Source organism: Panthera tigris, chromosome B2 (assembly GCF_018350195.1).
Source record: "Panthera tigris isolate Pti1 chromosome B2, P.tigris_Pti1_mat1.1, whole genome shotgun sequence".
Lineage (NCBI taxonomy): Eukaryota > Metazoa > Chordata > Mammalia > Carnivora > Felidae > Panthera > Panthera tigris.
Window position 1 is genome coordinate 95,139,900 of NC_056664.1, and position 17,872 is coordinate 95,157,771.

The 17,872-nt window shown below is 36.7% G+C and overlaps 1 protein-coding gene across 1 annotated transcript in view; it reads right to left on the minus strand.

The window, feature by feature from the left end:
* Positions 1-2,944: 2,944 nt before the first annotated feature.
* ATG5 (autophagy related 5) overlaps positions 2,945-17,872 on the minus strand; it is a 128,599-nt gene continuing 113,671 nt past the window's right edge. Inside the window, exon 8 of the mRNA XM_007085492.3 lies at positions 2,945-3,721. Within this exon, the coding sequence (XP_007085554.1) occupies positions 3,585-3,721 (137 nt within the window). The 3' untranslated portion in view covers positions 2,945-3,584. The remainder of the gene's footprint in view (positions 3,722-17,872) is intronic.

Below are 17,872 nucleotides of genomic sequence, written 5' to 3' on the forward strand. Positions count from 1 at the left end.
TTTGTCTGTATCTCACTGTGGATCATTCTAACATACTCTCAGTTAACAAAAATAGTCACGTTATTAAAAAACCTAAACACTTAATGAACACACTTAAAGGATCTAAAATTGAGCCCCTTTTCACTCCATGGTTATACTATATTGTGCTTCCTAGATTCCATAGTAGTATTACTTTTGCTAATAAAGAATCAAACTTGTAATTCACAAGAGAGACTTTAAAGGCTTCTTGTATCAAATAAAGCTATATGGTAAATGAACTTTTATCATTACAAACTATCATTTAACCTCAATGATGTGAAAAAAGAGCCATGCTTCTCTCCTCTCCAAGACCCCCATGGGTAATTTTTAATACTTTCAGACCAGGAAAGGGATATATTTAGAAAACACTTGGGAGGATATAACTCAAAGGAGACAGAGAAGTATTTTGACTGATTCTATCTCAATGACTATGAATGGGATTGACTACAAATATCATCACACTTGATTTTTTCCTATCATACCTCAAGGTTCTACACTTCTATTTCAATAATCTAACAGGAAACCCGACTCACCTCAGACCTAAATATCAATAGTATGATAAATAAAAAGTGACACTGTCATTCTTTGGCATGACCCACATAAACCAAGTTTTTGAAAATTGAAAGAAAAAGTTATCTCATATAGCCTATCAAAAATAAACACACTCTGGGGAAGATAACCATTAAAAGTTAAAAGTTACTATCACTCAATGGGGCACCTGGGTGGCTCAGTTGGTTAAGCGTCCAACTTCGGCTCAGGTCATCATCTCATGGTTCATGGGTTCGAGCCCCGCGTCAGCTTTGTGCTGACAGCTCAGAGCCTGGAGCCTGCTTCAGATTCTGTCTCCCTCTCTCTCTGCCCTGCCCCTGCTCATGCTCTGTCTGTCTCCAATAAAATAAACATTAAAAAAAATTTTTTTTAAAGTTACTATCACTCAATATCAAATCTTGTATATTGTTTTCTTAGCAAAATGATCAATTCCTACCTGGTTTCCAGTTGAATGGGGGGGGGTCAATATAACAGGACTTAATGCATTTATGGGTTCACCTTCAACTGAATGGAATATGGTCTATACATCACCACGCTCTAGACTGGGAGGTCAACTCTGTTTAATTATGAGCAGGCTACTTTGGGTTTCTAGATATAGAAGGTGCTTGTCAATTCAACTCTATCCGTGGTCAGAACTTAGGTCATCCAAATGAAAAACAACATTATGACGGACAAGCAATGATTTACTTTATTTAGGCTGAATTTATACCTTCCTAGTTAATAATGCCAATAATTTAAAAACATGTTGTCATTTTCTTGGTGGTGGGTCACTACCAAGAGTGAGTGAAACAAGCACGTAGAGATCTATGGCCCTTTCGTACGTTCTCCTTTATCCCTCATATTTTTTACTGCTTTGAGAGACTTTCAGGCAAGCATAAGACTAAGGAAATTTTAATAATTTCCCCAATAGGTAACTTGCTTTATAGAAATTTCATTTCCAACTTCTGGAAATAATGACAGACACAAAATTGTATTTAATTTTTTAATAAACCATAAAATTTAAATATTCAAATAAAAAGAAACAAAAATAGATATTTAAGCCAGCACTAATTTCTGTTTGTATTCTTCTTCTGGGGACCGGGGCTTGACTTACCTGGGACTAGAGTAGAGTAATATGTTATGATGCTGGTGTACTAATGAACAAGTAACAACGGGCAATGGCTTGATAACATTTACTTTCAAATCTGGAAGTCAAGATCAGTAGCTCACTTGAGCCCACTGCAGAAACCTCAAACTGGTCTTGTCTGTGGAAAACTACTACAGCTTACCGTTCTTACCACACTTTCTTCTTCATAGCTTAGCACTCCCTGGCATTTTGATCCTTTTGTTCACTGAAGCTCACTTCAGTCTGTCAAAACATCAAGGGGGAAAACCCCCAAACTGAATAGATGAATAAACACTTTTAATGTGAACAATCATATTCAGATCAACCTCTTTTGAAAAAATACAAGTCAGTGGGTTTTTTGTCCTTAAGTAACTCAAATATTATTTTTTTCTGCCTTTACTAAAATGGCACTTTTCATTTTATTGATAATTATGTCAAATTTTCTCACGTTGGTACCCTATGTTTTTCTTTTTGATTGAACCTTATACATTTCATTCCAGAATATCTGCTCTTTGACTAACTTCATCTCTGTGAATAAATATGCTATTATTAATCAGTGAAAATCACAAAAGGAAAAAGGAAACAGTGAGCACTAGCAGGATCTCACTTTGACATTCGCACAATTTTTTATAAGAAGAACATTCATTTTTATTATGGAATCTAAAATCATTATTGTATGATACTATGTCTCTTAGCATATTCAAATGGGTCGACATTCAATATGGGTAGCAAGCTAGCTCACAAGAAACACTGTAATGCACAAGTACGTTCAGCTGGTAGAATCCCAGCAGCATGGTAATAAAGTGCAGCAAAACCTTCCTTATGCTGAAAAAGAACCCCAGGAACCTCTGAATATTTTTGGTAAAGTTAAGTCAAGAGATTGGTAATCTTTAGACTTCAAAGACTGGCTGCCAGGGGCCACAGTGAAATATCAGACTTGAAGCCAGTGAAAAACCCTTGCTTGGAAAGGACTGGGTTTTTTCCAAATAATGAAAAATTATCTTATACAGATACTTAGCATACTATGATTTGACAGTGTTTACAGTGATAAAACAGCAAAGATAACTGGTAACATTTATACCTTTAGCATGTAAAGCACATAGATTTAAAAATCGGCAGCAAGAAATTCTATAACAGCTCCTGAGACAAGTTATCTATTCTATGCCCTCCATCCACTCCTTGCCAATGACGACCCGCCTGAATGGTAACACAGAGTAAAAACAGTGATCTACTGTGTGTGAGTCAGAAAGTACTGGAAAAGCGACAAAATCGTATGTTATTAAATGACAAAACATATTTAGAGGCTTTATTTAAAAATCTCTCACTGTTCATTATCAAAGTTACAAGATTGTTTGCATACCAATAGACACTGTAAACATAGGAAATTTTCATTAAGGAAAGATGGGTTTACTGTAATTGGATCTTTTACAAAAAATTACTGCAAGTTATTGATAACAGAATTTCTCTTTTACTTTCTTAAGTCGAATTCTCTAGAAAATTAAACCAATGTTTCCACTCCCTCGAGCTAAAGTTCAATCATGGTCACCTTAGGAAATACCCCTGTTTATTTGTTAATCAGAAATACAAATCGAGTGGCACATATTTCCATTTTCTTCTTAGGCCAAAGGTTTCGGCTTCATTATATTTTACAAGAAAACAGAAGACTCGCAGTGGTCCTGTGAAGTCTTTCATGCCGCAGCTGAGGTTTAATGACGGCAGTGGAGGAAAGCAGTGGTGATGCAAAGTAAGACCAGCCCGAGTGCCCTTATCTGACATGGAATCATCTTCCTGTTTGGCTTGCAGCAGTGTTTCTGGTCAGGTTGCCTCCACTAAACCTGACTGAAGCAGAAGGGTGGCATGCTCTGGTAAATCCTGTTTAAGGGCAATTCCATTCAGGCATAGACTTGATCCTTCAATCAGTTGGTTGCGGGATGATACTAATATGAAGAAAATTATCTGGGTAGCTCAGGTGTTCACTCAGCCACTGCAGAGGTGTTTCCAACATTGGCTCAATTCCATGAATCATCACTTGATTCTTTTTTTCCCCATCTATTCCAAGAAAGAAATCCAACAGTAATCAGGAAGGGCCAAAACAGAAGAAAAAAAATATTCTGCTGCCTTTTGAAAGTCCTGGGTGAGTTAAATGGATTTTACAGCTTGAACAGTTAAACCTGGTCTGTCTCCTGAGCAGGAAATGTGGACATGGAGAAAGTTGAAATGTTGCAATATGTATCACCCAAAACAGAAACCTGAGGGTTGCAATGAATTCTGATAAAAATTCTGTTGCTATATGTGAAAGTATTCATTCTTTCTTAATTACTGTGCTTACCTAAGATTGACGTTAACGAAACCATTGTGGAGAAAACAGCCCAATGTACCCACTGACCAAAATTTATTTTAGTTACACATTAAAAACTGTACTAAATGGTTATTAAATATGACAGATATATGAAATAGGTCAATATATATATCTGAAACATGTAAGACAGAAATATGACTAGAAATCATCAAGAATAAGATTGGTGTTTGGGAAGATGTTTAATGAAACAGATGGGAGCTGTAGGTTCATTTTCAATCAAGTTTTTCAAATATGTATCAGAAAGTTTTAGAGACACGGAGTTACAGTTTTCAAGACAAGGAACGAAGAGTCTGACTCAGGAGTCCTGTTTTAGAGTCATGAAAACTGATTGATTTCTGTTAACACCCATTGGCTAATTGAAAGAGAGCTGCAATTCACACTTTTCTTTCAAATTCAAATTTTATTACAAATTTAGGGTTAATTTTATATCTTTTATGCTTCTGATATGCTGTATTGACAACCTGTAAAGAAAATAGCAGTTTCCTTGAAACTGTTAGTTAGTTTATGATTCCCTCAGAACCATTTCCTTGGTAGTAATAGGAAGACAAAGAAAGCAAAACCCTTTTTTGAGATTTTTTTTGAGATTCCTTTTTTGAGAGTGAAACAAAACCACCTTCAAGAAACTTTGTGCCACTCCTTCAGCACAATTCTTGGTTTGTCTCTTTTAATCTCTCCAAAATACAATGTCTAAAGCTCTCAGCTTCCTCGACACAGAAGACAACAAGGAAAACAGGGAACTCAGGGAACTATATGAGAGGGAAATACCCTCCCTCCTTTTCCTTCTGTGCTCTGTTCATCCCTAGTTCTCTAATGTCCAGGCAAAACGGGCTGATGATGTATGGTGATAATGGCTTGGCTGGCACCTCAAACAAGAGACCTTTTTAAAGTAGTATTTAAACTTCCTGTTAGAGGCAGCACTAGTCCTGGGAGGTGACAGCCAACAGACTGACAATAGGAGCAGACACAAACACACTACACAGAATTGATAAAATGATGCCAAAGAGAAAAAACTAACAAATGCACTATCAATCCCAAATATAACCATGTAGAAGTTCCAAAACACACCCTTGAATCACTGCCATACTTTAAAATAATTTTGGAAAAAGGTATCCCCTCATAATACTTCTCACCTAAAAAATGCTTTGTTTTGATTTTTCTGACAATCTTTGTTGCATTGTGTTTTTACACAGCTGTGATCTCTACTGTTAATACAATGACTAATTTTCAAAATGATGGGAATCATCTATAAATAAAGGATTAAACAATGTACAGAATACCATAGAAAGTATCGTATTAGTACTAAGATTTTAAACTCTTGGTATTCAAATGGACAAACCCTCAGGTATCTGGAATGATTCATTCTTTGTAAGTTCTAGATTGCCAAATTTTTACTGCATTAAATCTTTCTTAGAATATTTGAAAACATTTCCGGTATCATTCTTTTCATATTCTTATGTATATTTCTTTGAAATACTTTAATATTCTCAGAATCTTCCTCCTACTTAGCACTGAGTCAAAAAATGAAAGAACAGTGGTGTAAGAGTTCCTTATCTGTAAAGTTTTTCCTTAAGCCGGAGCTACCTTTGGATACACTGAAACAGAATATAAGAAACAAGTCTCAACTCAATAATCCAAAACATTGTACCTAAAGCGGTATTTAAATGTGAGAACAAATACAATATGGCACACTTATATGCATAAGTGTGTCTGAAAGGCTAAAGACCAACCCTGTTACACAAAAAGGATGGAGGGAGTCTGAGTTGTACAATATAAGGTGGAGAACATAAGCACTATTCAAATACTTTGTATAACAAACCTAATAAATCACATTATGGAAGATCTGAACAGGCAGGACCGGTTCTCTGGTTTAAATTGGGGCCACTTTTATTTATTAAAAAAATTTTTTTTAATGTGTATTTATTTTTGAGAGAGCGAGAGAGAGACAGAGTGTGAGTGGGGGACGGCAGAAAGAGAGGGAGACACAGAATCTGAAGCAGGTGCCAGGCTCTGAGCTGTCAGCACAGAGCCTGATGCAGGGCTCAAACTTGTGAACCACAAGATCACGATCTGAGCGGAAGTCAGACACTTAACCAACTGAGCCACCCAGCCCTAAATTGGGGCCACTTTTAATATGTATCATAAAAGTGTCACTAAGACAACTGTAAAAATGCATCTGGAATTGTCATATTCCCCAACACAACAGTTTAAGCTTTTAAATATATATTTTGTCCCTACCTACATTTTTTATCTTTCTTGTTTTCTGACTTACCCCAATGACACAACTGCCACCAGAGGAATTCTTAGAATGGAATAGCAGTTCCCTCAGAATTATTAAAGTTTCTCTTATTCATCACTGTATCCCCAGTGCCAGTTTGGTGCCTGACACTTAGTAATTGGTCAATAAATGTTTTCAGAACTTGGATAATTTTGTTGCTGGTAGAAAACACCACCAGAAGACACCGCCAAAATTAAAGTTGAGAGAATAATTTCTGATGGCTGGCACTACTATGCAGAAGAGAGAAGAGCTCCAGCTATAAAAACTGTTTTGGTTATTAAAACACTAAAAAGTCTAAATGTTTCCAGATAAGCCAAGCAGCACATATGCTATCACCTGAACTCATGCCACCACAAATAACTACAGAGCATGACTGGACATTTTGGTAATATCAGAACAAAATGGAGCAGGGAAAACTTAGCAGATGTTTCTTGTTTTCCTAACAGTAGAAAGGAAACACTTGATAATATTGTTAAATTAAATGTTTTTGGTAAATATGTCTTTGTGTTTCAAAATGGGAATCTAGAATTTAATACTTGGAAATAAGAAATATATCACTACAAAGCAAATGACTCAGGAGAAAAATGTTATACCATACTTCACCCACTCAGATGTTTTTTAAGGTGGTTCGATGCTTTAAAGTAGGCAAACATTTGAGACAGTAATCAAGTGGACTAGTTCTATATGAAAAGGGCTCTTTGGTGGGGGGGCAACTTTGATATTTTTAAATGTTTATTTATTTTGAGAGAGAAAGAAAGAAAGAAAGTGCAAGTGTGGGAGGGGCAGAGAAAGAGGGAGAGAGAGAATCCCAAGCAGGCTCCATGCTATCTGTGAGGAGTCTGATGCAGGGCTCAATCTCACAAACCTTGGGATCATGACCCGAGCCAAAATCAAGAGTCGAAAGCTTAAATGACAGAGCCACCCAGGCGCCCCTTGATTTTGATGGAATTTCAAACTTCTGGAAAAGTTTCTAGAGTAGTACAAGGATTCCCCTTCACCAAGATTCATCAACTGCTTACATCTTGCCCCATTTGCTTTATCATTCTGTGTGTATACAATTATTTTCTGAAGAATTAGATAGTAAATTAGAAATACTATGCCCTTTCCCCCTAAATGTTAGTGTATACTCGCTAAGAAAGATATTCTTTTACATAACCATAATACAGCTATCAAAATTGAAAAATTAACACTGATATAATACTATTCTGTAATCATTTCAAACTTTATCAACTATCCCAATTACTGCTTTCCCCTGTCTAGAATCTAGTCCAGGAATCACACATTGTATTGAATTTTCCTGTTCTATACTCTTCTTTAATTTGTTTAGTTTTTGCCTTTCTTTCAATTTCTTAACCTTGACAATTTTGAACAGTGTGCATCATTATTTTGTAAAATGTCTGCATAGCAATTTTAAACCTAATTATTTTAATCCATCTTGTAAGTATAAGGACAGTCATTCATAAATACTTTGGGTTTGTAAATTAAGGAAAAAGACAGAAAGTTATGTCATAGATATGTATACTCATTAGATAAAGGTGGAATTCAATTCACTTTAAGAGTCAGATAGTAAATCCGAAGAGATCTTATATCCACACAAAGAATATCACAATAAAATTTCATTTCTTATATTTATCTTACTTATAAATACTATAAAAGATAAAAATGTAAATGTATCATATAATTTTGTATTATCACCAATAGGCTAATAAAAATAAACTCAATTCTTAACTAGCATCTACTTTAAAGTGAGCATTTTTAGAGCTGTGTGACATTTTAAGAAAAATACAGGGGTGCCTGGGTGGCTCAGTCAGTTGAGCATTCGACTTTGGCTCAGGTCATGATCTCACAGCTCGTGAGTTCGAGCCCCACATCAGGCTCTGTGCTGACAGCTCAGAGCCTGGGGCCTGCTTTGGATTCTGTGCCTCCTTCTCTCTCTGCCCCACCCACTCACATTCTATCTCTGTCTCTCTCAAAAATAAATAAACATTAAAAAAAAAATTAAAAAGAAAAGAAAAATACATTCAGACAGATGTTGGTTGTATGATTAGAATGGTAAGAATTAGATATGGAAGCAAAAAAAATTTGCATTAGCCACACAAGTCATTAATGAAAACTATAAATTTTCAATATTAACTTCTTGTGTATATATAAAAATGCCTATATAACGGTGTGTACATATATATAAATTATGTATATAGTAATATATGTATTATATATGTGTGTATATATAAAATACACACCATGAATATAATGACAGACATAATAATATAAACAAGACATGGAGGAACAAGTATGGTTAATCGTTGGTTAACAAGGTGCTACTGAAAGATGAATTGGGAGGCAGGCAAGTTGAATTCCAATTCTGGTAATGAAGGACTCAGCAGGCCTCAGATCTCTTTCAGGGTGTCTCCTTATAAATAAAATGAAGGTGTCTGTGTAGATCCATGGTTTGCAAATCTGGCTGGTGATTAGAATCATTTGGGAGATTTAAAAATATGTATAAACTGGCCTCTTCTCCAGACCTTCTAAATCAATCTCTGGGATAAAGTCTGTTTTTCAATGTTCCCTTGAATAAATCTTACGACAATAAGGGTATAGAATTATACAGGTGAAGGAGGGGCAGCTCTGGTTGATTTGGGACTGAGCATCTGCCAAGTCCTGCTGCTTTGCTGACTTACGACCCATGGGAATTCCTGATAGGACTCCATGGGTCAGTCTGTAAACCATGTTCTAGAACAGAGGATCCCTAACATATCTTCCAATTTTAGTATGAGTTGTTTATGCTTAAACAGCAAAATATTTCTTTCAGAGTTCAAATTAGCATAATTCGCTAGTTTTAAATTATTAGGGAATTCACTTAATCTTCCGAGTCTCAATTTCCTCCTCTCATAGTGTGGATAAAGAATTCTAATTTCCCGGGTTGCATGGAGAGTAAGTGGCATATCCAAGCAGAGCACTCAGCACACAGTCCTACACAGGGCTTAGACCCAGTAGGTACTCAGTAAAATTAGTGACTCTCTTCCCCACTCCTCTCTCCTGCTCACTCCCTAAAAACACAAGAATGCTGAAAATATTACAGAGTAGGTGAAGACAGAAGACTAGTTTTTAAAAGATCATAGTATAGTAACAAAAAGTAAACACTCATTGTAGTTCTCTTCCTGTACTTCCTGTACACAAAGTTACGGGAATGCGGTAATTCTTTCAGTACCAGATATATCAAAAGATATATAAAAACCATGGATTTGACTATGTAATTAGCATGCAAAGGGCTGTGAGAATTTGGCTTAATGTTAATACAGACTCTGAATTACTCGGTCTCATTATTATGCGGTGTCAGTGTGGCACACAAATTTCATGTACGTGCTAAAAAAAAAAAAAAAAAAAAAAAAGAAAAGAAGAAAGAAAGAAAGATGACAACAACGAAAACCCAAAGACTTGATTATTATGCAAACAAGAGGAATGACAGTTTAAACAATTCCTTCCGGACTATAAACCCTCTGAATTAAGTTAGTTGTACTCTCAACAAATATACTTAGTAAAGCATATCACTGACAAGTACAATGAACTAGACTGTACTATTGTTATGTTATTTAGTAGACTTTAGGTAATGTTTTGTTTTGTTTTTTTTTTGTTTTTTTTTTTTTTAAGATGAGAACATTCAGGTAGAGAAAAAAGCCTTCCAGTATCTCTGTTATACATTTAAAAATAGGTCATTATTTGAGAACTGACAGTATGTGACAGATCTGCCTTTTAGAGATTTCTATTAGCAATGGCTCAAATCTTCCCCATCTCAATCTGCATTTAGTCCTTACTTTTTAGCCAATTTTCAATAAGGAATATGACCTAAATGTTTTTAAAAATAGGCTAGCTGAGATTCTAGAGATGCATGAATTTCATCTTTACCATTAGTAAGCATACTAAATATGTGAATCTCCTTGAATTTAAAGGAAGCTAGAGAAATGAATGGTATTCCTTCAAAGGAAAATGCTTTAATCCGAAAATTTCAGTTTAACTTTTATTTTTAGTTCATACTTGTGAACATGGAATAGCAGAAATCTAAGACCAAATGCTGTAACCATTGTGTTTAGCTTTGTGGTTTCACATTTATATTTTATAATTCAGCAGAAAATGACTTGATTTGTTATCTTGGAATGCGTGATGCTGAAAGTAAAACTTCTGAAAAATACTTAATACTTCTGAAAAAGTTTTAAACAAATAAAAGAGATGAGCTTTTGGATTACCACTAGTCTGAACAATTTGGTTCTGTCTGATAAATTCTTTAACCTCTGATATGTTCATTAGTAAAACGCCAACTAATTGAATCCATCAACATGAAAAACCACAGGCAGAAATCTGAAGTGCATACATCATGCTGAAGGATTTTGACTCAGCCTCAGCGGTAATAGTCAGTGAGGTCAGGTCAAAGAGGGTTAAACCAAGCCAGGATATAGCCAAAGGAATACATCAAACGCTGATTTTAAAAGGGCAATTAATCTTAGACAGAAATGCTTCCTGGGGAATGAGATCTCAATCTTAAGAGCACACTACATGATGTAGCAGTAAAAATGAACATATACAAGCTTACAGAGCTTTTATCCTGTGATCACAAACAGAAGGAGAGTGCTGTTTATCAGAGAAATACAAACCCATTTAAAAATACTTATATTAACTTCTTCCTGATATATACTCACTTAGTAGTACCGGTCTTAATGAACATATAATATCACAATTAATACATACTACATATCTCTTTCCATGCATAATTTTTATATTTTATGTATTTTAAAGATTGTATCTGTCACAAATATTCCCAGAGCCTAGACCCTTAACATTTTAAACAAGATTTTCAAAACATGTCCATGTTAATTCTTTCATTGACTTTCGCTTATAATCTTTATATTTCTTAATGAGAACATAAACCAAAGTTTAAACCAAAAAAACCCCCACAATTAGCTATAAAAAGATATTGTATTAAATTAAGAGACTGAAAGACCATTTTAATAAACTGATTAAAAGCTTCCTGGTAATTAGATTAAAATGTGATAAAAGTTAGACATTAGAACTTGTTCATTTAAAAAAAAAAAAACCCAAAAACAAAATAAAACTTTGGAAATATAGGTTCAAATGTTTTTGATCTGCTTTCATAAAATGACCCAGTAATTCTAGTTGGGTGTAATAGGGAACATTAATATTTGTCAAGTATGAATTACAGGATAGTTCACTGTTTTATTTAAAATGTAAGCAATAATTACACTTGTTTATATATGGCCAGAGTGAGGTCTCACAGGAGTTTTTAATGAAGAGATGACTAGTTTTTAATCACCTGCATGTGTTATTTTGTTAAGGGAATTTTTTTTTCTAGTGTTAAAGATGATGGGTCTACACCCACTTTTTAAGGAGTCTGGTTAATTCATTTAACTTCTTGAGATTTAGGTAAAGAACAAGAATTGAGAGGAAATCAGAAGCATCTTCTGACAGGCACAGTAATGTCATCATCCTCACTCATGGAGAATGAGGAAAATTATCACTTTATTATTTCAGTGACCTTAGGAAAGGCATATGCCAGTGGATTAAGTCATGAACAGATTCTGTATGACCAAGATTAGTCCATACTGTCCATGTGTTGGGACAAAGCACAAAGATGGAGGGAAAATGAAACAATCAAGGCAAAGAATTTCACTCATTTTCACTTAGAATTGGATGGCAAAATGATAAATTTAAGAAAAGAAACTCTATTATAATTACCAAGTTTAAACTGAGCCTAACAAATTGCTTGTGTCCAAACTGGAGTGAAGATCTTTGCTCATGAGGACTATATTTAAATAACTTTTTGAATTCCCATTGTGAATGACACTACATCATCTTTTAATATAAAATATGCACATGCATCCAGTGAGGGAGAGAGAACAACGAAGACCAGGGAGTGTCAGGATGAGGCTGAAAGGCCAAGCGACCAGTGACCCAGTCCCACATGTCAGACCCACAGTATCTCAGCAAAGTTATGAATGGGCCTTCCACGGTTACTTGTGAATAGCTGAGACTTCAAATAAATGTGTGAACCACTGCTTAGAGTCTTCAGTGAAAAGCTTTCACTAACAGCAACACTGTCAGATCCCTTGCCTCAAGATTTTTACATTAAATATATTTTAACAAGTGTATGATAATTGAGCTGGCCGCAATGATTAAATAGATGCCCTAGTGAAGTAAGCTTATTTCTTTCTTGCCAGAGCCAGAGTTCTGGTATATTCTAATCATGTCCAGAAGTTAATTTCTTACCAAAAAAAAGGACAGCTCAGAGCCTAGAGCCTGCTTCAGACTCTGTGTCTCCCTGTCTCTCTGCCCCTTGCCTGCTCATACTCTGTCTCTGTCTCTCAAAAATAAATAAACATTAAAAAAATTTTTTTAAAAAAAGGAAAAAATCAGTGGCATAGAACTCTTGCCATAATCTGATATATAAGAAGTTACAGGGGCACCTGAGTAGCTCAGTCAGTTAAGTCTCCTACTTTGGCTCAAGTCATGATCTCACAGCTCCTCTGTTTGAGCCCCACTTTGGACTCTGTGCTGACAGCTCAGGGCCTGGAGCCCGCTTCAGATTCTGTATTTCCCTCTCTCTCTGCACCTCCCCAGCACATACTCTGTCTCTCTCTCAAAAGTAAATAAGCATTAAAAAAAAAAGTTACAATATTGGTTTACATTTATTATATGAGAGAGAGAGACAGAGACAGAGACAGAGAGACAGAGAGAGACAGAGAGAGACAGAGACAGAGAGAGGGAGGGAGGGAGGGCGGGAGGGGAAGGGCAAAGAGAGGGAGACACAACTCAAAGCAGGCTCCGGGCCCCGTGCTCTCAGCACAAAGCCTGATGCGGTACTCAAACTCATGAACTGCGTGAACACGATCTGAGCTGGTCAGACGCTTAACCGACTGAGCCACCCAGGTGCCCTTTGATTTACATTTAAAGTTCATCATAAATTTATACTTTCTGTACATATGTCGAATATCAACAAGTACCTGTCTCTGCAGAGTGGGATTATCAACAAACAACAAGAAAAAAACTGCTTCCTTTTAACTCTATTTTGTAAATTTCTTATAAACACAGTAATTTGTAAAAAAAAAAAAATATTAACAAAACTGCAGGAAAAAAATGTTAATTGCAAAACCCTGGAAAAACACGATTATAAAATCTCACCTTTATTTATTATTTAAAAAAATGTTTTTAATGTTAATTTATTCTTGAGAAAGAGAGAGAGTGCAAGCAGGAGAGGGATAGAGAGAGAGGGAGACATAATCCGAAGCAGGCTCCAGGCTCTAAGCTCTCAGCACAGAGCCTGATGCGGGGCTTGAACTCATGAACCATGAGTTCATGACCCGAGCCAAAGTTGGATGCTTAACCGACTGAGCCACCCAGGCGCCCCATCACTTTTATTTATTTTTTAAATTTAATATTCTGTGGACATCTTCCCATGTCTTTACAAATTCTTAGTGTTCCTTCTTAAACACTTTTTTTCAAATATTTATTGGCAGTTTTAAAAAATGTTTACTTTAGCGTGCACGGGAGGGGCAGAGTGGGAGGGAGGGAGGAAGGGAGAGAGAGAAGATCACAAGCAGGCTCTGCCCTGTGAGCACAGAGCCTGACATGGGGCTTAAACTGACGAACTGTGAGATCATGACCTGAGCTGAAACCAAGAGTCAGACACTTAACTGACCTAGTCACCCAGGTAGGTACGCCCGAGGTTTTGTTTTTTTTTTTTTTTTTTTGAGAGCGAGCACGTGCAGATGTGCATACATGTGATGGGGGAAGGGGGGCGCAGAGGGAGAGGGAGAGAGAATCTTAAGCAGGCTCCAGGCTTGGTGCAGAGCCTGACAAGAGGCTCCATTCCCTGACTGTGAGATGAAAGCAAGAGTTGGACACCTGACTGAGCCATTCAGGCACCTCATGAAATGTCACTTTTAAACAAATACTTTGTTTCCTTAAACCCTACAACCATTCTATGAGGCTGATAGCAGGAGTCATCCTTATTTCAGAGTAAGAAACCTGGATGCATTAAAAGAAAAAGAAAGAAAAAGAGAAAGAAAAGAAAGAAGAAAGAAAAGAAAGAAAGAAAGAAAGAAAGAAAGAAAGAAAGAAAGAAAGAAAGAAAGAAAGAAAGAAAGAGAAAGAAAATAAAGAAAGAAGAAAACAACCAACCAAATGATCTTCCAACCCAGTGTGAAGGTACAAAGGGATACTACAATGAAAATGAATTCTAAATGAATGAAAAAAAGCTACCAAAATTGTAAAACCCATTATTCTTACTCCTAAACCTTTGTTCTGATGAAGTCTGGGGGTTTGTAGGTTTTATGTTTCTGTGGCATGAATATGTGTTGGTGTCATCATGCTGACAAAAGTGACTGTTGTTGGTTCAAACCTCAAATCACAAGACATCAATCAACCAGCTTCAATTCTAGCACTCAAAGGATCTGACTCATATGAATAACATGAAATTTAAATGTTTCTTTTCTCTAATTGCTTTATGTCTAAAAAAATTATTATAACATCCAACAGTTAATTCACCATATAAACACAATCTAACGTTTACAGAGCAAAGGAGGAAAAAGGTGAATGCACCATCTCTTTTTACTTTTTGTAAAAACCATTGTTTTTTGTAAAGCATATATCAATAGCAATATAATTTTTTTGAGTGAGCGAGCATGTGCGAGAGGTGGAGAGGGAGAGAGAGAATCTTAAGCAGGGTCCAAGCTCAGCACAAAGCCCAACCTGGGCTCGATTCCACAACCTGAGATCATGACCTGAACCAAAATCAACTGACTGAGCCACCCAGGCACCCCTAGGGCACTGTAACTTTAACTTAGACCACCTAAATGGGGTCTATAATTACCTCTAGTCTCAGTTGTTATCTTCCAACATGCTAATGAAACAAATAGACCACTTAGCTCCTCAATGCTTTTCCCACATTTCTGTCATCACTGAAAATCTTCTGCACATTTGTGAGAGAGAAGTAGAAAAAAATTGGCTAGTCCCTCAGCAAACAGAGTACGGAAATTTTAGAAGAGTGTTTTAGACCAAATATTACACTTAGTAACCAGCCCCTGGGTAGCTGGTGAAGGAGTCTACTTCTTTGGTGGCCACGTGGTATGTATGACCTGGTCACTCCTTTCCATCTAATTTCTACTCATCTTTTAAGACTCAGCTCAGAATACGGAAGAGCAATTCCAGGCGCTTCCTAATATTCTTTGCATGTCTCCATTCCTGCACACACCACATGTGGGCATCTTTCTGCCCACTCCAACTGTAGTCAAGTCTCCTGAAAGCACGAACTATGTCTCATACGTCTTACTATATCCAGTGCCAGCAGACAGTATGATGCAAAGGAACTGATTGATAACGAATGAAATACATAACATCAAATGGAAACCAAAAGTTAAATGGTAGTTGGGAAGGGTCTCAAAGAGTTAAAAAAAAAACCCGGGAAACAGCAGAAATGGAAATGGAAAAAGGTAAGTGGCTACGGGATCGTCCTTGTTGGTAAGAGAGATGTGGGGAAACTACTGATTTGCCACAGAATGTAAATAAGCCTTTACCTACACATACATTCCACTTGTACAATACCACATATGAATTCAGGATTAAACCAGCCCAAGTGTGACAGAGTACTGATCAACTGGAACCCTGAACTAAATTTATAAAAGTGAAAATAGACATTTTCATTCTCATAAGCCTAACTGACTAGGTTCTTATATTTCACCTTAGAAAACTGGGAAATAAACTATGATTGGACAAAGCTTATAGGTGTTTTGTATTCCCCAAAGTAAAAGAATAAAAGCTATATTTTTAAATTTTTGTTATTTTTTTGTAAGTTGTCTTTAATGAATGAAGAAAGAAATATTTCACCTCAGGTCTGGTACCATAGCTTAGCCCTGAGTCATTTTGACTACCGCTGACACCACAAAAAATTTTTTACCTGAGCTCACCTTTGGTTATTTCCTGTTACCTCTAATTTGGCTAACTCTTGTAGCCACGTACAAAACAAAACAAAAAAAGAAACACACAAAGCAGCTCATCATTAGTTACTCCACGAGAACAATGACCTAAAGCACATCCTCACAAATATTAGTACACTCTACTTTCATATGATGAAATAAGGCAAAATTCCTTCATGCATGAATCACTTGCTGTAAGGAGCAGTAGACAATGGTGCCACATAACATTTATGAAGCACTTTCTCTTTTCGTCATGTGATGACAGCCAGTTCTTATCCACACACACCCAGTCTTAGAGTCTTTCGCTTTCAACTTAAGTCGAGGGCAGGTGTTTCAAAATGCTTCCCATCTGACAGACAACACCACAGGTGGACTGAACCAGACAGTAAACAGTTCTTTACTGAAACAGTGACTTGGTGTTTTGGATACTCCCCACAGATCCTGAAATGACAGTTATTTTCCAATATGAGCTTACCAAAGGAAGAGGCAAATAAAAGTTTTTCCAAAGCTAAGATACTGGTGTTAGAAACGTGGCCTCCCCTGGTGTGAAAGGTACTATCAAAAGTACCTCAAAAGTACAGATGCTGTTTATATCATTTCAATGAAGTGTGTGTATAGTGTGTGTGTGTGCACTCCAATCGGTGTAAGCACGTGACAGCTGGGAAGAAACCTGTCACAAAGATATCCACCTGTAACATCTGAAATTGCCTAAGAGGCAGTCTGTGGATTAGAGTTGTGAGTGTGGCTACCTCACTGGCCCCTTCAAAAAATGTAAGGGGAATCACACCGTGTACTCTCTAGGGATGGATGTGCAGGTTGGGCAGGCACAAATTTAGGAGAGAATAAAGAGCCTTTAAAAGAATAAAACGACCTCACAAATTTGTGCTGGGTCATGCTAATCTTGTACGTGTTGTTGTGATCCAGATGTAGGAATGGCAAAAGAGCACGGAGGTGCATTTCGACAGAGTGCACCAGCTCAAAGCACGTGACTGCTGTTCATTTTCTTGCCTGAATGTCAGGGCCACCATTTTAAGAAGTTTAAGAGGAAAAGTGGCTGGAATTATACACAGGAGCACTAAAATAACAACTTGGACAAAATAACAACAGAAGCTCAGGTTCCTAAGATCCTACCAGTAAATATGCTGTAAGCAAGCAAGATGAGATATTAAAACATAAATCATAGGATAAAGAGGGAAAAAGCAAACATTTCAGAATGCTATTTTAAACTAAATAAAAAAGTTAAAAGGTTGGAAAAGTGAAAATGAAAACAAATGGAAGCAGAGTAAAGCAGAAAAACTAGTAAACCAGGAGAAGGAGACTTCGAGTTCTAAACCTAGTTCTGCCACTAAGTAGCCAAGAGACCCTCAGCTACTCATCTAAGAAATCAAGAGCCTGGGGGCACCTGGGTGGCTCAGTCGGTTAAATGTCCAGCTCTCGATTTTGGCACAGGTCATGGTCTCACAGTTCTTGAGATTTAACCCCACATTGGGCTCAGCGCTGAGTGTGGAGCCTGCTTGGGATTCTCCCTCTCCCTCTGTCTGTCCCTCCCTGGCTCGCAAGCTCTCTCTCAAAATAAATAATCATTA